Raw genomic sequence first — 23,504 nt, forward strand, 5'->3', positions numbered from 1 at the left:
GGAGTTGCCAGGTCATATGCTAACTTATGGGTGAGTTATGAGCAGTAGCCAAACTGGTTTCCATAACGACCACATCATTTCACATCCCCACCAGCCATGTCCTAGCGTTCCCACTTCTCTATAATCTCACCAACACTTCCTTTCCTTTTTTTTTTTTTTTTAATTATAACCGTCTTAGTAGGTGTGCCTTAGGGCCTTTTAAAAGCACAAATATGATCATAGCAGTGCTTCTCAAAGCTTTATGTACACATGCAGCATCTGGTGATCTTGTTAAAATACAGATTGTGGGGGCACTCGGGCGGCTTAGTTGGTTGAGTGTCCGACTCTGGATTTCAGCTCAGGGCATGACCTCATGGTTCATGAGATAGAGCTCTGTGCTATCAGCATGGAGCCTGCTTGGGATTCTCTCTTGCCCTCTCTCTGCCCCTCCTCCACACATGGCGCACATGAACTGTCTCTTTCAAAATAAACAAACAGAACTTTAAGATATAGATAGATGATAGATAGGTTCCAATTCCCTTGGTCTGGGGTGGGATCTGAGATCTGCGTTTCTAACAAATCTTCAGATGATACTAGCACCACTGGTCCATGGAGATTCATTTATTGGCGCAGACCGCAGAGGAAAATTATGGTAGCCCCTTGCTGGAAACACTTCAGTAGCTTCCAGCAGCGATTTGAATACGATTCAAATTCCTCACCATGTTCAGAAAACCCCCGCAATCTTCCAGTATCTTCTCCTACCCTTTTCCAACTTCTGACCATACCACGGTCATTCTTGGTTTCCCTTCCGCTCCTTGAACAAGCCACAGCTTTCCTGCCCCATGGACATTGCACATTCTGTCCCTTCTGCTTGGGACACTCTGTCCCCTGATCCTCACTTAGCTGCCTCCCTTCGGCCACCGATCAAATGTCTCCCGAAGGCGAGGCTTTCCCACAGCCCTCACCTGCTCACCCAATCCCGCCAGTCACTCTCAGCCCCTTTCTGTTGGTTTTTGGTATTGTTGTTGTTGGGTTTCGTGGCATTTATCAATATCACAATTTGAAATTTCCTTTAAAAAAATCTGTTGACAGTTTTATTGTGCATCTCCTCTTGTGAGCACGTAAAACACTGAGACCAGGGCCTCCTCTGCCTGCCCCATTTTTCTATCCCTGCTTGGAGCAGGGCTCAGCACACAGAGAATTATGGATGCTAATTAAATGAATTAATAAGTTGATGGCAGATTTTAGGCCCTTGTTGTGGTTTTTAGATGTGGCCATGCATATCTGAACTTGAACCCAGAGGTTATAAATCATGACCATAGTTACAGACACAGATGACCTATCTGCATGCTTCCAGACCATTTAAACAGTCATCAGACAAATGGCTTCAGTTTATTTCTACCTCCCAGTGGGCTCATTGTTCCTGCTCTCAAATCTACTTTCCTCCCCAGTGCTTTTGTATACATTTACAAATACAGAATGGAAACTCAGATGCCCCCTTACCTCTGCGCATCCCATTCGTGGGGTGAACATCCCCCCTGAAAATGTCCTCTGCCTCCATTAGATTTCCCCAGCTCCATCTGATAAAGCGGCCCGTCATCCTCATTTGAGTGTCTCCACGAAACAACAAAGTGTTCCCAATTGCCCTCAGTGGAGCTGGTATCCTTTCTTCCTTTTGCCTTTGGGCCTAAAGACTGAGTTTCTTTGGACCTTCTTTGGGGCCCTGCCTCTCATGGAGCGACCTTATTTGGGTCTCAACTGCCCAGAGCATAGGTTTCCTTTTGTCTTTCTCATCTTTTGATGAGAAGACATTCCTTCCTTTATCATGAGAACAGTTTCCTAAATGAAGACACAACCTTCACAAATCCCATCAGCCTTTATATCTCTGTTTCATGGAATTTTAAGACTGGTTCCCTAAGACTGTGATATCGGTCCTTATCCAATTTAGTGTCATGTTAAACCGAATTGTCTCCTTCCATTGCCTGGCATCTAAACCTGATACGTTTTGGATCACTTTCTTCTCTCATATACTGAAATCTCTCCTGATGGAGGCATTTGCTCAAAACCGTGCATACCTCAGCAGGTGCCAAAAATATATCATCCTGGACAGATTGTCCTGGTTAAGGAGGCTGGATGGAGTCAGTCTGCCAAAACACCTTCCTTGCTCTTCACCCTTTTCTTCCTTAACCCTGGAAGTTCATCACCCTTGCTTTTCATCGTGCCTTGATTTAGTGATTATGAGCTAAATATTTTCAATGCCAGTATTTCCTAAAACCCTTTCCTCAAGTGCTGCGGTTCAGTCCACCACACCATCGGCCTTAGTGATAAATCATCTTTCTCGTTACTGGTCTTCTTTTTTATTACCGAATATCCTAGAATGTACAGCATCCTGTATCTGTCCCACTGGATTCATCTCAGAGTTTATGGCACATTTCTGGTTTCCTCACCTGGTTCCTTCACTGGTCTGTGAACCCCTGCTGTCAGACACCGTGTCTTATTTATCTTGGTATCTCCAGCATCCGACACAGTGCCCAGCTCACAACTGATTCTCAATAAATGTTTATAGAATACTGTCTACACCACGACTCGCAAGCAAAAGAGACCCAAAAGTAAGGCAGGCAAGACTGCTCAGGAACACTGACATAGGACATACAGTTGAGTATGACATGCATTTCAGTAAGCTTTTATTTTATTTATGTATTTTTAAAATTTTATTTTTGAAAGAGTCAGAGCAGAGTGTGAGCTGGGGAGGGGCAGAGAGAGGGGGGAGACACAGAATCTGAAGCAGGATCCAGGCTCTGAGCTGTCAGCAACCCACAAACCGTGAGATCGTGACCTGAACTGATGTCTGACACTTAACCAGCTGAGCCACCCAGGTGCCCCTCAGTAAGCTTTTAAAAGAGGATTGTGAAGAAGGGTTCATGGAATTGTAGAAAGCGTTGTGAAGTTCGTGTGAGACCAGCCTTGGCCACTGGGGAAAAAGAGGCTCCTGGAGGAGTCAGTTGGGTACTCAGGTCTCCACCTTGTCCCACTTAGGTTTTCTTGTGGGGCTGCCTTTGTGTCCCCACTTTATGGCAGTACTTCCTCATTAGGTTGTCGCCACTCTCCCCTTCCACCTCTACCAACCTGGTCAGAAATCCTCTTATGGTGCTTATCTGTGTACCCTTATCTTATTTTTTAGCCCAGCGTGAGATATCAAAGCCTCTGATGGACAATGCCACCTTTGTCTCCTCTTCCAAAGGTCCCTTGAGCCAATCTCCCAGCCTTGGTGTGGTTATTGAGGCTGCCCCTCTGGAGAAACTAGGCTGTGGAGTAATTAGGTCATAGGAAGCACTGAAACCGGAGAATTCAGCCAGAGATGAGGCTAAAATTCATAAATAAAGATTGGCGTAGCTTGAATTCAAGAGAAGCTAATTTTAGATCCATAGGCTTGATCTAGCAGAATAGTGACAATTATATCCTTTCTCTAAATGCTTGGCCCGCGATGGCTTTTGAAACATTTATTTTCTATCACTGAATCATTCAAGAGCAATATAATTGTTATTTCTATTTCCCCGGCTCAAACGGGTCTGGGAGCCAGTTACCATTCCCAGTTCATTAACCGACTGGCCTTTGCATTAACAGCCCCTCCACCCGGGGTTGCCTTGGAGACAAAGCTTCCTGTGGGTAATCCAAGATTATCTAGCTCTTTATCCTGCATGTGACCCTTAATTACTTGCTAAATTAGAATGGTTTTCTGAAAATCACAAGCGGAGGTTAATATGTTCTTCCAGAGCTGGTCAAGCTAAGATGACACTGAATTCACAGGGAATTCAAGTTACATGATCCCTGAAGGCGTCTCTTTGAGTAAGAAGATGAACTCTCCCCCTGGGAGGCACGGCCCCCCCATAAAGCCCCTGTCACTCACTGTTCCTGCGCCTGCTTTTCTAGTTGTGGTTTAATCTTCTCAGGACAATTCACTATGTCAATATTGAGCAGACTCATTCTGGTGCAGGATCCTGCATCCATTTGTCTTTGATAACTGACTGCTTTAAATATAAGCATATATTTTTACCATAATTGCTGGGTTTTACTCTATGCATTTAATCTGTGTGCAATTACCAAGCTTCATGTACCAATTTGGGACAAGCAATGGAATGGAAGAAACTATTTTAAAAAACAGAGAGTAAACACTTAGGGGTGGGGGGTGAATGGGACACTGGCATGTCCTCCCTTACATTATGTAGGCCTCAGTGGGAGATTAGTGGAAGGAGGGACCCTTAGCGTGCACCTAATAAGATGCCTTTTCAGATGGTTTTTGGAAGCAAAATATGAGAAAATTCAGGTATTGAATGAAAATGATCATGACAGCATACACTTAGCATTACTCTGCATTTATTCATCTAGACCACAATGAAACCATTGAGTGTGGTTCTAGAAGTTTAACTTCTAGAAAGAGAACGGTCTTAAAATTTTAAGTATTATAAATAGTTCTCCACATAAAAGCAACAAACTAGAAATGGTAGAGACCCTCGAATCTCACAGGTATCTATCCAGGAAGGGTTTAGGAAACTGAACGGAATTGAATGTGTTAGAAATAAACACCATTTGTTATTGGACACCTCATATTCATTCAGACTTTTGAAGGAGTTGTTGGCAAATTGCTAAAATCCTAGTCATTCAGAATGCTCAACTCATGATACATAAAGCTTTGTGTGTTCATGATTATATTTCTCAGCTGTGTACAACCTTTAAAAATATTTAGGAATCTGTTGTGTATAAGGCATCAGAAGCCCTCATTTTGTTTATCTGAAGTGGGCAAAGGAGAAATTAGTAGAGAAACCCTATGAAATCATTTTATTACATTTGATCACAGCTTAATCATGGTGTGTGTGAAACATTCAGATATTGATTTTGTCTATGTAGGCACGCTCAGATTAGCAATTGGAGTGAATTGTTTTTAGAGAGAAGTTTGGTCAGTCTTGGAGTGGTTATTAATGCAACAAACTGAGATTTTCTTGCTGGCGTTTTAAAGTTGTTTTCAGCATTTCCAAAAGTGTGTTCCACAAGACAGAAATCCTGCAGTATTTTAACAAGTGTTGTGTAAAAAGGCTCCAATAATCAAATAACTTTGGGAAATGTGCTAAAGCAAAATCAACTGGGTTTCACCACTCGAGAGGATTTCTATGCACCTTTAACACTTTAATGTGCATATGAACATTCATGTCTCCTACACTTAACTATAAAGCTCTTACCTCATAGTATCTCATAGCATCTCTTGGTGCCAGGGAATTTTAAGAAGCACACTCTGGGAAAGACCTTTTTGTTTCTCTTACTCTGCTTTGGCAAATGGGTGCAATACAACTGATAAAAAGATGGACCACTCAAACATCCCATTATCACACTCTCACCTATTAAAAGGTGTCCTAATTAAAAACCATCTTGAGAAGGATTTCAGCCAATTGCTTATGGCCTTGCCCTAGTGGTTACACACTGGCCTTGGAGAGACAATAACAACTCCACAAGGCGATCCAAAGAGGGGAGCAACCGTGCTATGTAGAGACTAGATCCAACTCTGTGTTCACCTTCCTTAGAAATCTTACGTCTTGTATCCCTGTTAATTAAAAGGATCTGATTATGTGAACTATGGTGTAATCTTGAAAACTCTTTGTTCATATAACCAGTTATCATGTCCTCCTAATTTAGATCACTCCTCCATCTTGCATCCTTAATAATCTATAAAGTCTAGGACATTATCATGTTTTTACCTAAACATGTGTAGGAGATGCTGCTCATTGTCTTCTGGTCTTTCATTTCAACCTTCTTTATAAACAGAACCCCAACTGCGGTCAGATATTCACCCCTCCCACGCATAGCCCCTGTAGTTCAGGGGAGCTGACTCCATCCCCAGTTCCTGAGGCAGATCATGATTTGTCTAAGCCAGTGATTCTCAAAGTATGGTCCCCATACAGGCAGCATTTAGGCCCCATCCTTGACCTAAACTGTGAATATTGGGGGTGGAGTTCCACAGGTGATTTGGAACACAGCAAGATTTGAGGGCCACTGTTCTTAATCAAATCTTGTAATCCCACACTCTATCAGTGATTGATTCAGTGTGTGGTCTTCCCTTGGCTAATGTCAATGTTCCAAAGATAGGCATGTAATCTAAGCTGAATAAAGAAGTTTCATTCCCATGTTGGAAGAGATATATTTTTTCTCTCTCTCTCCCATGGAATCTGAAGAAGAAACTGCCATCTTAGAAGGTGGGGAGAAGCCCAAGGATAAAGTCAGTACAAAGTAGAGCCAAGGAAGTTTCCAAGATGCATAGCAGAGCCATGTAACTTCCTGCACCCAGTCCTAACTCTAACTTACAGTTCTGTGAGATAATGGTTTTCCTTATTGTTTCAGCCACTTGCAACTGAGTTATGTTTTTTTTGTAGCCCAAAGCATCCTGTGCGGTACAATATATTCCCAGGGCATCTGGCTGGCTCAGTCAGTAGAGCATGTGACTCCTGATATCAGGGTTGTAAGCTTGGCCCCATGTTGGTTGTAGAGGCTACTTAAAAATAAAATCTTAAAAATACATATACATATGTATAATTATTTTCCCGTTGTTTTAGGTTAAATCTGAATTCTCTATTGAGGTTGTATGCCTATTACCTTGCCTCTAGGATAGTCAATTACTCAGTTATGCTTAATGAGTGAATACAAATGAACACATGTATGAGTGAATGAATGATCACACACTGAAGGATCAAGCAGATAATATCATGTTCATTACTCTTATCAACTGAGGTTGATGTAAAGTCATTATGAGGCCCTCACAGTAGTTAAGCCATTCATGCAAATAATGAATTGTCATGTGACCTTAGTTTTAACACCATATTTGCTGCAACCAAGTGAACTTTTCTCCAGCCAGTTTAAGTGAAAATGAGGGTCTATTATAAGGTTATTGAAGTATCTCATGGACCATAGAAGATTTTTTTTTTATGGACCACAGATTTTTGTCCCTGACTCCAGCCAACAAGAGTAGGTGTCACTGGTAAGGGGAATGTAGATGGATTTTAAAAAATTGAAATTGATCACCAATTACAGAAAAAACCACATTGATCCACGAGGTTACCTCAATGTGTGGAAAGACCAAGAAGAAAAGACACTCTCAATCTGCTCCTAGTCTTTTTACTCATTTAAGAGCAAAGCATCACCATAGATTTTAAGTTTATTTTATTTTTGAGAAAGAGAGCCAGAGAGAGAGAGCAAGTGAGGGAGAGGCAGAGAGAGAGAGAGAGGGAGAGAGAGAATTGCAGGCAGGCTCTGCACTATCAGCACAGAGCCCAACGTAGGGCTCGAACTCACAAACCATGAGATCATGACCTGAGCCAGAATCAAGAATTAGACGCTTAAGCAATGGAGCAACCCAGGTGTCCTAGCATCACAACAGGTTTTATAAATGGGATAGTCCTGTCAATCTTCTGGCACCCAAGATAGTTTTTGTCATCATAGAAGAGGCATACAACTAGACACAGCTCTTACCTGGAAAGAGTTACAAGAAATCAGTTACTGAAGTGAGTTCACTTCTCAGCATTGTGCTGGGCTCAGTAGGCTGGTGAGGGACCTTCATAATTTATATCCCCCTTTTGACTTAAAAATTGAAGATTCATTTTTGGAAATTGCCTCAGAGAGTAGTAGAAAATGCCTTCTTGTTATATTTGACAAAACTTATATATTAAAAAAAAAACTTACAATAGGGTATTGACCTTAATGTAAAACATCATCCTATTGTACATAAGCCTTCCCATTTCATGACTGATTTATAATTGGTGAAACTTGAAGACGGGCTTTTAACATGTTCAACATGTTATTTTAGGAAAGACAGTTTGAGAAAGAGGTCTATTTTCTATTAATGAAACAGCTAGCGTAAGGACTTGATGTTAGATAAAAATATTGGGTTCATTTCCTCTTAAATGAGTGAATGTGTGTTTATCACCCTGAATAGTGCCTGATACATAGTACATGTGAGCTATGATATCAGTTAGGATTGCAGGTAATAAAACCTGGAAATAATAGTTTAAATGAGTAAGAGTCTTAGCTCAGAAGACAGAAGTCTGGAGATAGGCAGACTTGGCCTGCCAGGCAGCTCAGGACAATCATTAAAGATAGGGGGCCCCTGGCTTCTCCTGCCATCATTTTTAGTGGTCACAAGATGACTGCTGCCCTCCAGACATTACGTGCACATTCCAAGCAGGAAAGACAAACAGGGAAAAGGACTCCCTTCATCTAGTGGGTTTTACCTTTTTATTTGGTGAGTCCCTCCTCAGACATTTCTACCTACCTTTCAATAGATGCCTCACAGGCTGGAGAAATGAGTATTTCAGCTGGCTATATTGCCACCCTGAACAAAATGGCGGTGTTCATCAGGACAGGAGGAATGGAGAGTGCAGGTATTTAGGAATATCCACCTAGGCTCTCATTACCTCAACTGAAAGGCAAGCCTAAGGAAACACAAGGTGGAGGGTGTGTTGAGATGGGGTCAGGGGAGAAACAGGTGCTCTTATGTTTTGAAGTTATTTACTGTCAAGTTCTCTTGCCTCTTTCGTTTCTATTGCCTTACTTGTGTCTCATTCCAGATACTAGTAACCTCTCATCCAGGTGTTCCCTTTCAACAAGAACCTGCCTGCCAGTTTTTTCTCCTTTAAGACCATTACAGGGGCACTTGGGTGACTCAGTTGGTTAAGTGTCTGGCTTCGGCTCAGGCTCAGGTCATGATCTCACTGTTTGTAGGTTCCAGTCCCACATAGGGCTCTGTGTGGAGTGCTAGCTCAGAGCCTGGAGACTGCTCCAGAATCTGTATCTTCCTCTCTCTCTGACCCTCCCCTGCTCGTACTGTCTCTCTCTGTTTGTCAAAAAAAAAAATAAAAAACATAAAAAAAAAAAAGATCATTACAGACAGACACTTCCCACTTTCAGTGGAAATATCCAAACTCCCTAGAGTAATATTCATGGTCCACTGTTGTAAATGCCCTAATACAGATTGATGGAGCTCAGCGGGCTGGGACCATCATACTTTTTTACCTATGCCTTGTTTCTGGAAAGACTTGTTTCTGCAAAGTCCACCTAATGAAAACCAGCTACTGAACAACTGGTATCACATCAAAAAAAAAAAAACAACCCGACTTTTTTCTAATACTGGAACGGTCTATTGTAGGCAAGGAGGACAAGAGGTGTTAGGGCTCGCGAGTTCCATCTCTAACCTGTGTTACAAGGCAGGAGAAAGCTTCTTGCAGAGAAGCGTGGGCTGTGCTCCCCCAACATTCCGCGTCGCCAGGAAAGGGAACGTTGGAGACACTTTCCCGCCCGGGAGAAGACTAGGGACGCGTAGACAGCACCGCCCCCCAGACCCCGCCCCTCCCGCGGGGCCACGCCCACAGATGCCCGGAGTCTGGCTGCCGCCTGGCTAGCGGAGGTCGGGGGCGGGGCTCACCCTTGCCCTCAGGGTCCCTCGGGCTCCGCCAATCAGCGAGCGCCCTGTTGGCTGTCCGCAGCTCCCGCGCCCCTCCTCCTCCCGCCGGCCTCCGCTTCCCAGAATCCAAGATGGCGGGATCCAGGCACTGGGGTCCCCAGGCCAGAGTTCGGCCTCTTTTCTGCGCCCTGCTGCTGTCGCTTAGTCGTTTCGCTGAGGGCGACGGCACGGGAGGCGACCCCGCGGCCGCTGGTGCTGCGGGCACCGCAGCCGCACTGCCACACCGCCGTTTCGAGTACAAATACAGCTTCAAGGGGCCGCACCTGGTGCAGAGCGACGGGACAGTGCCCTTCTGGGCCCACGCGGGGAGTAAGCCGGGAAAGAGGGCGGGGGGCCGGGGTCCCCTCCTCGCCTTGCGTCTCCTTCTCGTCACCCAGTCCCCGCTGCACTCCGCTGGCGCGGCGGACCCTTCTCAGCAGCCCCTCCTGCAGGTCGGCTCTGGTCCGCGGGGTTCTCTTCGCCTGCCCCCTAACTCTCCCCCCAACCCTATTCGGCCACCCCTCGGCCTCCTGTCCTCTTTTCTTTGACGTCGTCCGTTCTTTCCGTTGGGTGTAGAGGTGTTTTGTTACTTTCCTACACTTGCGGGCACTCAGACTCGCTTCTGAGCATCACGTTTCACCGTGCCACGTCTCGCCGGGAGCGCCCTGCGGCCCCACCCCCGGGCGTCCCAACCTGAGACCCGCTCAGGCAGCTTCCCTCCCTCCTTTCCCGCTTCTCCTGGGCCTCCCCGCTGTCTTTTCTTCGGTGCCAGCAAGGGTTAATGCTCCAGGTTGTACCCAGTACCCACTGACGCCTCCGGAGAGGGCGTGTATTCGTTTTAAAGTAGGTTTTAAGTCTTTTTTTAATGCCTGAGGACGTTGTTATGTTAGTGGAACACCTTGAACTTGCCTCATAGTGACTTGGCGTGGTCTTTGATCTTTTCTCTCGGATTATGTAGCAAGAGTCACCCTCGTCCCTTTGGTAAAAGGGATATGTGTGTTTTGGTATGGATTGTTTATGCACTTGACACTGGAGAATAACACAGATACAGCCTTTTAAAAGTTATTTTTAGCTTTTTTGAAAATGGAAAGTAATCTGTGCTCCAAGTTTTATTGCCGCTGGGTGTTTGTCACTGTCAGTAGGTAAGAGAGCCTTGCTTACACTTTTACATGTGAAAGAAAACGTATCTGTACCTACTAGTGCTGATGTGTCACTGCTGACTAAGGAACTAGCCCTAACACTTGGCATGCTGTGAGCTCTGTCCACTGACCATCAGATAGATGTACCCTTTGAACCAAGGGGCAGATGCCTTGATATGGGTGAGCAGTCTGGCATTGAGTTCCATCTTTATGTGTCATTAAACAATTATTTATATAAGGTTGGTATGCACCGTTTTAGATTGTCCAGTGCTTTGAAATAAAACCTCCCATTTCTAGAGAGTGATCACTGAATTGGAAACATGTTTAGTAAGAACCATTTCACTGAAATGAATGTATAATTCAAAGGTATACAATTTCAATTTGACTTGATGGCCAAGTCATGAAGTATTTGAAGTAGAGTGCAGGTGTTTACTGTGTGGCCACTCGTCAAGGGTATGTTGCTGGGCTTTTGTGCTCGAGGTAATATTGTTTTTATTTTTTTTTAATTTTTTTTAGTGCTTTTATTTATTTTTGAGAGAGAGAGAGACAGTGCATTCAGGGGAGGGTCAGAGAGAGAGAGGGAGACACAGAATCTGAAGCAGGCTCCAGGCTCTGAGCTAGCTGTCAGCACAGAGCCCGATGCGGAGCTCGAACCCACGAACTGTGAGATCATGACCTGAGCCAAAGCCAGACGCTTAACCGACTGAGCCACCCAGGCGCCCCTAGTATTGTTTTCAATACATAGAGTTGATGCAGGTGCACCAAACACAGGTTTTTGGAGTTTTTGTTTTCGTTGTGGACCGATGATAAAGTTTTCGGTAGTGGTGATGAATATGTTTCCACTTCATCGCTTCTCATCTCTCCCTGGCCTGCTTGTTCTGTCTTTCACGCTTACCACTGCATCCTTCAGCCAATAAGGAATGTTAATCAACTACTCAAATTAGTTCCCTTTACTTTCTCTACAGAGTCTATCCCCAACCAAACTTGTCTGCTGTAAAAATGTCAGAGTACCTAGGTGATTTAAGTTGATGACTAGACTTGAATTTGAAATAAAGGGATTCGTGTTTCAGTCGTGATTTTTTTCTACACACTGAATCAGGGAGTCCCTGCTGTGAATACTCTTTGCTTTCATGATCACTATAATTTTCACGGTCTCACTGTCTTCTTAACTCCATTGATCATTTTTCCCCCTTTTCATTTTACCTGGAGAGCCATTATTTAAAGCAGTTTTTTCAAATAGAGAAATTTAAGATTTAGTTTAAACATGGCCCATTACATTCATCCCCAAATGAAGACCAAATCAATAGTGTTTCTTTTTTTTTTTTTTTTTTTTTAACTCTAATGTCCTTTTGTACTGTTAGTACATGTCCTGGGTTCATAAGGGCACAAAAATGGTCAGAACAATTTGTAACCCTTTGTAGCTCTCAGAGCTCTTTCCCTTCATTCTCTGAGTTGATCGTTTTTTTTTTTTTTAATGTTTTTTATTTATTTTTGAGAGAGAGAGACAGCGCAAGCAGGGGAGGGTCAGAGAGAGAGGGGGATACAGAATCTGAAGCAGGCTCCAGGCTCTGAGCTGTCAGCACAGAGCCTGATGCAGGGCTCGAACCCATGAACCGTGAGATCATGACCTGAGCTGAAGCCAGACACTTAACTGACTGAGCCACCCAGGCGCTTCTCTGAGTTGACCGTTTGTAAGCAAGGCAGGTGTTAGCTCCTTCATAGATGAAAAAACTGCCCTACAGAAAGGTTACACAGCTAGTGTCAGTCGAACAGAACCCATATCAGGTGTTCTGATGCCCAGCACTCTTTCCGTGATGTCTGCCCTACCCGTTAAGCATTTGAAAGTCATGGTGACAGCGACTGATCTTACTAAAGTATCTCGACTGGTCTTCTTGTCCGTTTCTCCAAACTGTAAAGATGTAATACAGTTATTTCCAAGTGTGGATGTCAGAACTGGTGAATATCTGAGAGAGTGTGTTAAAATTGTTCAAACTTAGGCCCAGTAGGTGCATTAATGTCTAGTTCTACAGCAGGACTAGCTAACATTTATTGAAATACTTCTATGCCTATGAGGCTGTTAGAGAAATGGAGTAACTTTCCTACAGTCAAACAGTAAGTGGTGGCTGGACTCGAGCCTAGCTTGGAGATGCAGACCACCTTTTTGGGGATCCCACTTCTCTGTGAGAATCTGCTGAGGCTAAAAAATTGTTCACTGCCTTGAAAATCAGTTGACCCTCTCCCTAGAAGAATGTATATATGCACAGAATTTTGCATATGGCTTTTGGGGTGTTTCTGGAAGTGATTGAGCCCAGCCCCTTCATTTTACAGGTGAACATATGGTGAACCCAAGACAGTAAGAGAATTATTTGCTCAAAGTCACACAGCTGAACTGAGACTAGGAATAAGTCTCTTGATTCCTAGTGGTATGTTCCTTTCACACCGTTTGAGCTTCCTAACATTTGTAAACGGGTAAAATACTTTGCCCCTAAAAAAGATAATATGCAAGTTTTTGAGGTACTTGAAAAAGACTATTATGGGAATCAAATAGTAGGTTTGCTACTATAATTTCTTCCCTCCTGCCTCTTGAATTTTTAGTGTATGGTTGCAGCTTTAGTTTTTTATTTTTATTTTTTTCTTTGCAGAAGTATTTCACTGTTCAGAAGATGGCAGGGGAACTGTGAGAAGCCTCTAAAATTTTAAAGTTGAAACTATCAACGTGTACTTTTTTCCTAACAAAACTTCTGTGCAGGTTTGCTGAGTCAAAATGAGATCTCGATAGCTATATGGAACAGTTCGGTGATGGTTCATTGAGTTCTACCTAATTGTAACTTAAAGCTTTTCTTCCTCGATTTTTGTTTTAGATGCTATTCCAAGTTCAGATCAAATTCGAATAGCACCATCTTTAAAAAGCCAAAGAGGATCAGTGTGGACAAAGACAAAAGCAGCCTTTGAAAACTGGGAAGTTGAGGTGACATTTCGTGTGACTGGAAGGGGTCGCATTGGAGCTGATGGCCTGGTATGAGAATTTCCTTAACTTAGAAAATGTGTATCAATGCACATGCCACTCGCCTCGAAATGCCCCCTGTTGTTTGTATTTACAGGCAGTTTGGTACACAGAAAATCAAGGCTTGGAGGGTCCTGTGTTTGGATCAGCTGATATGTGGAATGGCGTTGGAATATTTTTCGATTCTTTTGACAACGATGGAAAGGTATACTTGTTGTCAGGACTATTAGCTGCTTGAATGTACAAACAAAGTCAGGCTGTGAGAAGTCAGTCTGTTTAGCACTTTGGTCAGGTTAGTAGTAGAGAAATCTCCAAACATATTTTTAAATTATGATGATTAGTTTTTATGGAGCCAGGAGTCTAGAAATTTAAAGCTATGAGTTCGTGATTTGTTGTATACCAACTAGAGGTCATAATGGAGCTCTGACTCTGAGAACTCTGCAGTGACCTTCCTCCCCGACCCCCTGAATGTGCTCAGTAATGTGGATGCATAAGCATGTATCGTTTAGATGTTTAGATATAGACAGTGAAACTGATACTGTTACAGTTTGTTTCCATGAAAATGTCCATGTGCATTACTACTACTAGCTCACATATTGTTTTTCCTTTATAGTTTATTATCAAGTTGGTTTCTATATAACACCCAGTGCTCATCCCCACAAGTGCCCTCCTCCATGCCCATCACCCCCTCTCCCATCAGCCCTCAGTTTGGTCTCAGTATTCAAGAGTCTCTCATGGTTTGCCTCCCTCCGTCTGCCCAACTATTTTTTTTCCCCTTCCCCTCCCCCATGGTCCTCTGCTAAGTTTCTCCTGTTAGACTTATGAGTGAAAACATGATATCTGTCCTTCTCTGACTAGCTCACATATTAATACTTTTTTCATATGTTAGTCACTTTTTGATCAATTTTTCTGATGCTGTCTTTAGGAGAGCCTGAAACAGTTAAGAACAAAATTATACTTGTGAATTGGAAACATTCACTTGTGTGTTAGCCTCCTTCAGATTCACGGTCTAGGTTCTCGGCTGATTGTCAGTCATTATTAGTGCTTTAAAGGAGAACTTGAATAATAACTTCCTGAACACTGAGGCGCGTTAGTCCTCTGGTTAGTAACTCCCTGGGTCCCACACTTGTCCCAAGCTCGCAGTGGCCCCTCCCGTCTGTGTGGTAGTTGATTTATTCATAGAGGGCACATCATCAGTCTTCACTGAGGTGTTAAAGGACTTTTTCTGAATGATCAGAAGAGTTTACTCAGTTTTTTCTAAATAAGTAGAAATCTTTTCGATTCATTATTTCAATATTCTGAGTCCTAGAATTTTAGAAATGTAAGAGGCTTTCTAGTACTTCTAGAATGATCAAGAATTCTTTGACCTAAGGACTTTAAAACAAATACCTTCTTTTTATTTTTAGAAAAATAATCCTGCTATAGTAATCATAGGCAACAATGGACAAATCCATTATGACCATCAAAAGTAAGTGTGTGCTTTATATAGTATTTGATTTCAGCTTCTTTTTGAAAACCTTAGAAAATACACTGAACATTTTCCATCCAAGTACTAATCAGGCCCGACCCTGCTTAGCTTCAGAGATTGGGCGTGTTCAGGTGCTATGGCCATAGACTGAACGTTTTCCAGATAAAATAAGATTATTCTTTTTCTTGATATACTTTGTAACTTGGTGGATAGGTCTTATTTTAATTTGCTCCTGTTTTAAAGTTCATTCTATGGACCACCTCAGATTTCAAATATAAACATGTGGTGTTTTATTCAACCTTAGGTTATGTAATACATTGAGAGGTTTATAAAATGTTCCTAGTTCTCAGTAATGCCATTCGTCATGTTTCTTTATCTTTCAAAAATAAAGTTCAGAGTCTTGACCGGCCTAATGGCCAAGCCATAAGGTGGCCAATGCCACTTTGTTCATCTTTGTGCTGCTGTATTTAAAGGTTCTCAGTAAGCTACAAAACTTGTAAGTGTTTAGTTATTTATACTGTGTATGAATTAGGTATGGACATTTTTTATTTTTGCATGTTTGTTGTGGGAGGAATGACCTGTGAGTCAATCAGTAAATGATAAGAAAAATTGCGTATCTGCACTTCTTTTACTGTTCCCTACCTTAGTGATCTCCTTTTTTTTTTTAATTTCAGTTTGTTTATTTTGTTTTTTTTAAGATTTTTTTTTTAATTTTTTTGATTTTTGAGAGACAGAGACAGTGTGATCAGGGGAGGGGCAGAGAGAGAGAGGGAGACACAGAATCCGAAGCAGGCTCCAGACTCTGAGCTGTCAACACAGAGCCCTATGTAGGGCTCAAACCCATGAACTGTGAGATCATAACCTGAACTGAAGTTGGACGTTTAACCAACTGAGCCACCCAGGCGCCCATCTACCTTGGTGATTTCTAACCCTCCTGGCTCATCATGACCCTCTGTGGAGCTATTTAAAGTAGAGGATGCCAAGGCCACTCCTTGTGAGGCTGCTGCCGTTCACTTGGCGGGCGGGGGCAGAATCTAGGAATCTGCAGTTTTAAAAGCTCCACGTGTATTTGTGCCGTAAAGGATGATGGCCCTAGTCTCACGTGAGAGGGGGTGACTTTCCTCTTGATGTCAGCACCTGGTAACGCTGGCTTCCGACGTTACCCATCCGTAGCTCTGACAGGAATCCCAGGAAAAAAACTTGCCCCTTAACTCTGCATCCTCTGAATAAATAACTTCAGATATCCCAGGACTGTGTCAGAACTTGATGTTACTTTATCTTTCTGGACGGTGATCATTTTGAATAGTGACTTTTTTAAATACTGGGAAGCTGCTATGTTTTTTGTTTGTTTTCCTTCTCTTCACACCGTAGCGATGGAGCCAGCCAAGCTTTAGCAAGTTGCCAGAGGGACTTTCGTAATAAACCCTATCCTGTCCGGGCCAAGATTACATATTACCAGAAAACACTGACAGTAAGTAACGTGCGCCTAGAGATGATCAGGTGGACAATATTCTCACATGACGTTTCACTTCGAATCTTTGGTAGAAGTTAAAGGCATGTAAGTTTGGATATTGTGTACATTCTCAGCATTACCGTGAGAGAGCGGAAGTGGCAGCAAAGCTTGGCGTGAGCGGTGCCGTGTGGTGCAGCCTTGCCAGCGGGTTGCAGGTGGTCCGTGTATGTTTGAACACCCTGCTTACTCTGTCCCGCACATTGTATACATATGCCAGCCAGCAAGATGCAAATATGAGGAAGATAAAGGCCATTTTCTCCGAAGAGCGTGTAGTCCTGTGGAGTGGAGACGCTTACGTAACATTACGACGCTATGTGATAACGTGCCGCAACACGCACACCCTTAAGTCATCAAGGGGATAGGATCTTCCAGACTGCCAGGTGGGAGCAGGGAGGGCCAGGAGCGGTTTCTCAGAGTTGAGCTGCACCCGAGGAGGGAAGTAGGAATTTCTTAAATGGGGTGCATGTGCCAGGCAGAGGAAACAGGCACGGGGACTCTTGGAAGATTGGGGAGAGGCACGGGATTCGGCTGGAGGATAGAGGAGGCCGTGGGAAGCGGGGCTGAAACGGTGGTGGTAGCCGGCCTCGCCGGCCTCGGGTCGTTACTCCTGCCGGCAGCTGCGAGCAGGAAAGCGAAAGGATCAGATCTGCAGCTGGGGAAGGGGGGCAGCTGTGCTCTCACAGTGGTGTCTGTGGAAGGGGGTCCAGCTCCTAAAGCGCTGCTCCCTGCGTTCGGTACTGCGCATGTAGCTTCTCGCTTATTCCTTCCAGTTTCGTTCTTATTCTCACTTGCTCCACCCGACGGGGTGAGGTCCCCATCTTATTCACGGGGAGATGGAATGTGGGCACTGTCAAGTAACTTAGTGGCATACCCAGTCAGTAACACAGCTGTGATTTGAACAGAGTGCTCCCTTAGCTGTCAGCCCCCAGCTGTGGTCTGAATCAGGGGAGGGGAAAGAAGAGAGGAGACGCGATTAGGAGGGAGAGCCTGCAGGACTGCATACTAGTGTGCTGGGTGGGGGGGAGTCAGAGCTGGAACCTGGGGTTCCGGCCAGTTGTACGAGTAAGCGTTTGTGTCTGAGTGAGATGTGGAAGACGGGGATGGGAGAGTTCAGCTGTAGACACACTGAGTCCAGGGTGAGACTTAAGTGGATGTATCTAGGGAGCAGGTCCACGATTACTAACATGTGAACTCTGCTTGATAAAGGTGTTATCAATACCTGGTTATATAATACTTGTAAATAACAAAAATCTTGTTTAAATTTTGCCCTCTCGTAAATCATGAGCTAGGCTTCCGCAGGCTGTTCTTCAGAGAACTTTGTATTGGCTCGGTCTTAAATTCCAAACCAATTTAGAGATCTCAGAATAGATGAGGTGTTGGCCTGTCATGATGGACTTGGACCCGAGTTCCACTATAACTGTCACACATCCGGTTCAATTTCATTAGGGCCATCAGTAAGTCATGGTCACCTTCATGTGACAGAACCCAGCCACCTACCACAGGGAGGACAGGCACACGCTGTGGGTCACAGATTGTCCTAGGGTGGGGGTGGGGGGCTACCCACACCCCACACCCCACAGTGCACCGGACCCACTGACAGGGCCCCAAGTCGTCCTCCAAAATGTCCTCCCCAGAGAGTTCACGTTCAGAAGAGATTGGGCCCAACCGCATATTAGCACATTAAAGACTTTAGGAAGTCTTGAAATAAACTTTCGTTAAACTCTACGTTCTTCAGAATTGCTTTTTCACGTAACATCTGCGAATGTATAGAGCCAGTACTGTGAACAAGATTTTCGAGAGAGGCTTGCCAAGACACGTGAGCGATTGACTGGTTCTAGCCTTTATGTTTGCTCAGTCTTATCTCTCCCTGTAATACGCTCCCTGCTTCTCTCTATGCAGCAGAGTGGTTGGTGCTCATTCTTGGATGCACTAGGTCAGATGCCTGTTCCGTCCTTAGCAGAGAGATAATGATCTTTCTCTCCAAAACTGTTTTTTTCCTCTAGTGCATGTTTCGCCTTTAGAATACATGGTCTTGAATTACTGTGGTTCGTATATTTTTTTTCTCATCAACATGGTTGTAAGCTTGTCGAGTACAGGCCTTATAGCCTATATTCTTTATAGTCCCTAATATTGTGCTCATTGTAGTAACTCGAGATGTTTATTGAATTGGTACTTACACATTTATTATGTCCCAGTTGTTTGAATTTCAGAGGGGAAAACAGAGTAAGGGGAGCAAGAAATGCTATTAGTGGAGGGACATAGTCACCACAGGTGATTCTTAAATACGACCAGTGCAGTTTGCACAGTGGCAGCATCATAGCCAATGAGGTTTATGAGGCGCGATTATTGCTAATTGAAAACTGAATACTGCTGGTGTAGTAGTTACCAGTGGGTTGAAACTGTACATGAATAAAGCATATCCCAGACCTAACGTTCCTCCAGATTCATAGTGCAATGAATATATTATTCTCTCTCTCTCTTTCTTAAAGAAATAGTACTAGACAGTGAAGATTCCTAATGGATTTTCAGTTTATTGTAGTATAAGGAAAAAATACTGAACAGTTGAAAGTTTTTAGGATTAGAATAAGAATGTGATGAACTTAACACCTTTTTATTTTTAATTTTTTTTAACATTTATTTATTTTTTTGAGAGAGAGAAACAGATTATGAGCAGGGGAGGAACAGAGAAAGGATACACAGAATCAGAAGCAGGCTCCAGGCTCTGAGCTGTCAGCACAGAGCCTGACGCAGGGCTTGAACCTGCAAACTGTGAGATCATGAGATCATGACCAGTGCTGAAGTCAGACGCTCAACCAACTGAGCCACCCAGACACCCCAACGCCTTTTGTTTTTTATCTCTCAGAGACTAGCGATTCTTGATTCCAGTTTAAAACACTGTAGAGGAGACCTATGTGTAAATGGTGGAAACTGAAATGGGAGCACACTGATCAGAGGGAACGTAGGCTTGTTGGGAGTGAAGGCTCCGTCTGCTTGACTGGGATCAGATCAGTATCTGTGTGTCTCCTGGATGCTTTGCTTTCTTCAGGTTCCAAAATTCTTTTAAGACATTTTGGGTTATTCCTTCCAAAATATGGTCTGCACAAGGACACCTGAGTGACTCAGTTGGTTAAGCATCCAACTCTTGATTTCAGCTCAGGTCATGATCTCACTCTTTGTGGGTTCAAGCCCCACGTTGGGCTCTGTGCTGACAGTGTGGAGCCTCCTTGGGATTCTCTCTCTCTGCCCCTCCTCCACTTGCATTCATTCTCTCTCTCTCTTTCAAAAAGAAATAAACTTTAAAAAAAATACGTCCTGGGGCACCTGGGTGGCTCAGTCGGTTAAGTGTCTGACTTCGGCTCGGGTCATGATCCTGCAGTTTGTGGATTTGAGCCCCCCCATTGGGCTCTGTGCTGTCTTCAAATTCTGTGTCTCCCTCTCTCTCTGACCCTCCCCTGCTCGTGCTGCCTCTCTCTCTCAAAAATAAATAAAACACTAAAAAAAATTTTTAAATACATCCTACCAAATAGAAACTTAGGTATCCTTTTAGTGTTTTCATTTTCTGCCTTGCCTTTTTGTTAATAGGGCTCTGACACTTCTCTTGTCTCTCTGCTGACTTACCACTGTCCAGCCACACCCCCTACCTCAGTTTAATGAAGAGAAGCTCATGACCTGCCAAGTTAATCTACTTAATCCTCAACCAGCTGTAGTAAAAAGTGTAAATTCATCGTGTTCATTTTGGCTGTCGTTGGGGGCTCAGAATAAGTCGTATCCCTCTTCTGTACGAACCATTTGAAGAAAGTAGTCGTGGTTTCCGACGTCTTCTGTTTTCGAAAGATTTTCGTGGAATGTCATCAAAAAGTTCTCTTTAAGCCTTTGGCACCTAGTAGGGTTAAAATATTTAAAGTGAAGTAACTTGTATGATGATACCAAATAAGTAAAGTTAGTTAATGGACTGGGGGGATTACCTTTTTTAATAGAGAGCGAAAACTGATAGCTTTTTGAAAGTTGGTTACTAGACCAAATACAAAGATCAGTTAGTCGTAAATTGACTCTTTGAAATTCACTTTACAAGGCCTGTTATAAAAGCTATAGCTCTAGTCTCTCCGTTTAGGTAATGATCAATAATGGCTTCACACCAGATAAAAATGATTATGAATTTTGCGCCAAAGTGGAAAACATGGTTATCCCTCCTCAAGGACATTTTGGAGTATCTGCTGCAACCGGAGGGCTCGCAGGTAAGTCTTGCCGTCTTAATGTTACAGGTTTGCCATTGAGTTTCCTTGGGAACAGTATGTTGTTGAGACGTATAGACTTGTTTACTGTCAACCTTTTAAGACTGGCTGTGACCTCCCCATGGGCCGCGCAGCCGTCCTCCGGTATCTTGGCTTCTTGGGTCTGGCTGCATATCTCCATCTCCATAATCCTGGCAGAAAAGCATAGAGGTTACCAGTTGAAATTAATTGCTCTTTGTGGACGTGACTGGTATCCTAGCCAGGATTGGTAATTTAGGTCAGCATTACGAAGTATGATCTGCTAAGTCCCTATTTTCAGCTTCAACAGCCTGAAATCGATTTGATTTTTAAACTATGATTTTAGATAAAGTAAAATTACTAATATCTGCTACGTGAGGGAAGCAGGTATGAATGATGTTTAGATAACATGATCATATTCTCTAAATTGGAAAGCTCTGAGAGTAAAAGAAGACACTATTACAGTAACGCCAGGACAACATGGATAAGTCAGGGCTCCCCCAGTAGGCCAGGACAAAGCAGGGTCAAGTTCGTAACAAGAAAGGAAGGCGAGAAGTGGTAAGTACTATAAGAAAGGTTCAGAGACAGGTGTGGAATTACATGAAGGACAGAATTTTGTATCATTTGACTTGGGCACAGTCTGTGAAGGAGATTTGTGGGGAAATATGGGAGGATCCTGGTGCCAGTTTTAGGAGTTTGGGCTTGTTTTGACCTTTGTTTGTTTGTTCCCTTATCCCTTCTTTATTATTAGCCTTTATCCCCTTATTTTATTTTATTTTCTGTTTTTTATTTATTTTTGAGAGATAGAGAGAGACAGCACAAGCAGGGGAGGGTCAGAGAGAGAGAGGGAGACACAGAATCTGAAACAGGTTCCAGGCTCTGAGCTGTCAGCGCAGAGCCCTATGCGGGGCTCGAACCCACAAATCACGAGATTATGACCAGAGCCGAAGCCTGATGCTTAGCCGGCTCAGCCATCCAGGCTCCCCTTTATTTTATATTTTAATGTTTATTTTTATTTTTGAGAGAGAGAGTGTGAGTAGGGGAGGGGCCAAGAGAAAAGGAAATACAGAATCTGAAGCAGGCTCCAGGCTCTGAGCTGTCAGCACAGAGCCTGATGCGTAGCCTGAACTCACGACCATGAGTTCATGATCTGAGCTGAAGTCGGACCCTTAACTGACTGAGCCACCCAGGCGCCCCTATCTCCTTGTTTATTAAACATGTGTTATTTATTAAGCAATGTCAGATATTCTGGTTTAGAATAAAAGAACGTGACTTTTATTTCTGGTGTAAATCTTTGTGGTGAATTTTTATCTCTAAGCTCACAGAGCATCACTGCCTTTACCAGATTAGAGTGAATATTTGTTACTTTTCATACAGATCATTTTTAAAGCAATGGATCTCTCTGCAGTAATTTCACAATCATAAAAATAATCTGTTACAGAACTTTTTCAGTATTGTTTTTGTTTTATTTTGTTTTAATTTGTAGATGACCATGATGTCCTTTCTTTTCTGACTTTCCAATTGACTGAGCCTGGGAAAGAACCAGTAAGTATAATTTTTTCAAAAAGTTTGTTTGCTTTGCTGGTAGCTCTCTGTAGCTGAAACCTTGGGAAGCCCAGGTTCGGTGTGGGTCTTGCTCCTGCCTGTTCCCGCTATATGACCTTGTAAACGTTACTCAGCTTCCGCTTCCACTCCGTTTCTTCCGGTAAAGCGGAGGCCCTTGTGCTGCCGTGAGCATGAAATCAGACAGTGCACTGCTAGCGGGCACGCAGGAAATGGCAGTGCCCAGCGTTATTGTTCTGCTGTAATTATTAGTAGCAAGTCAATTGCCTATGATATAAATAAGAAAATGACATTTTTATGTTAACCTTTCAACTAGTAGAGTAGTTAAGATGAAGGGGAGAAAAGTATATTGAGGTTTATTATTTTCTTACCCTTTTAATTTGTTTTTAATGATTCTAAATTCCAAAAAAGCCCACACCAGATAAAGAAATTTCAGAAAAAGAAAAAGAAAAGTATCAGGAGGAATTTGAGCACTTTCAACAAGAATTGGATAAAAAAAAGGAGGAATTCCAGAAGGGCCACCCGGACCTTCAGGGGCATCCTGGTGAGTCGGAGGCGGCTGTGCTCGGACCGCGGGGGCTGTGGCACATGCGTGCATCTGGTCGCGCTCCTGTCTTGCACATACAGGTAGTTTCCGGGAGCAGCGTAGCAGGTGTGCCGTCCGGGGGCACGGAGGTTGATGTCCCCCCAGTAGGAGGGTGTGGCTTAGGAAAGCGCGCAGGGGGAGATGTCATCCAGGTGGTGTGGCTGAACCGCCATCCACCGGAGGGCAGACTGTGAGCACAGGGATTCTGTTTGCGTGTTTACTGTTCTGCCCCCTAAACCTAAAAAAAAAAAAAAAGGGCCCCATTGCTGACCTAGTAGTTGAGACTCAGTAAATATCTATGGAATGAAATCATCTAAGGTGTATGTCTTTCCTTTTTGAGTGGCACACATTTCCTTATTAACATAGAGATACTACTGGAAAAATATCGGAAGGTTTGTGGAAGTAACGTGAAATGATTCTCTTGCCCTCCTTCCCTTTTACTGCTAGACAGAACTCTGGACCTTGAAATTTGCAAATATTAAAACAATTAGTCTAAGCCAGTGTAAGTGAGAACTTAGGTGTGC

At 43.4% G+C, this 23,504-nt stretch overlaps 1 protein-coding gene across 2 annotated transcripts in view; it reads left to right on the forward strand.

The window, feature by feature from the left end:
• The first annotated feature begins 9,504 nt into the window (after positions 1-9,504).
• The window catches only part of LMAN1 (lectin, mannose binding 1), a 33,508-nt gene continuing 19,508 nt past the window's right edge, over positions 9,505-23,504 (forward strand). Inside the window, exons 1-8 of one of the 2 annotated variants that reach the window (XM_029922418.1) lie at positions 9,505-9,787; positions 13,458-13,612; positions 13,698-13,805; positions 15,007-15,068; positions 16,440-16,539; positions 20,693-20,816; positions 22,318-22,376; positions 22,806-22,938. In XM_029922418.1, the coding sequence (XP_029778278.1) occupies positions 9,550-9,787; positions 13,458-13,612; positions 13,698-13,805; positions 15,007-15,068; positions 16,440-16,539; positions 20,693-20,816; positions 22,318-22,376; positions 22,806-22,938 (979 nt within the window). In that variant the 5' untranslated portion in view covers positions 9,505-9,549. The remainder of the gene's footprint in view (positions 9,788-13,457; positions 13,613-13,697; positions 13,806-15,006; positions 15,069-16,439; positions 16,540-20,692; positions 20,817-22,317; positions 22,377-22,805; positions 22,939-23,504) is intronic. The other variant, XM_029922417.1, reaches the window with a different exon arrangement.

Source organism: Suricata suricatta, chromosome 14 (assembly GCF_006229205.1).
Source record: "Suricata suricatta isolate VVHF042 chromosome 14, meerkat_22Aug2017_6uvM2_HiC, whole genome shotgun sequence".
Taxonomy (NCBI): Eukaryota; Metazoa; Chordata; class Mammalia; order Carnivora; family Herpestidae; genus Suricata; species Suricata suricatta.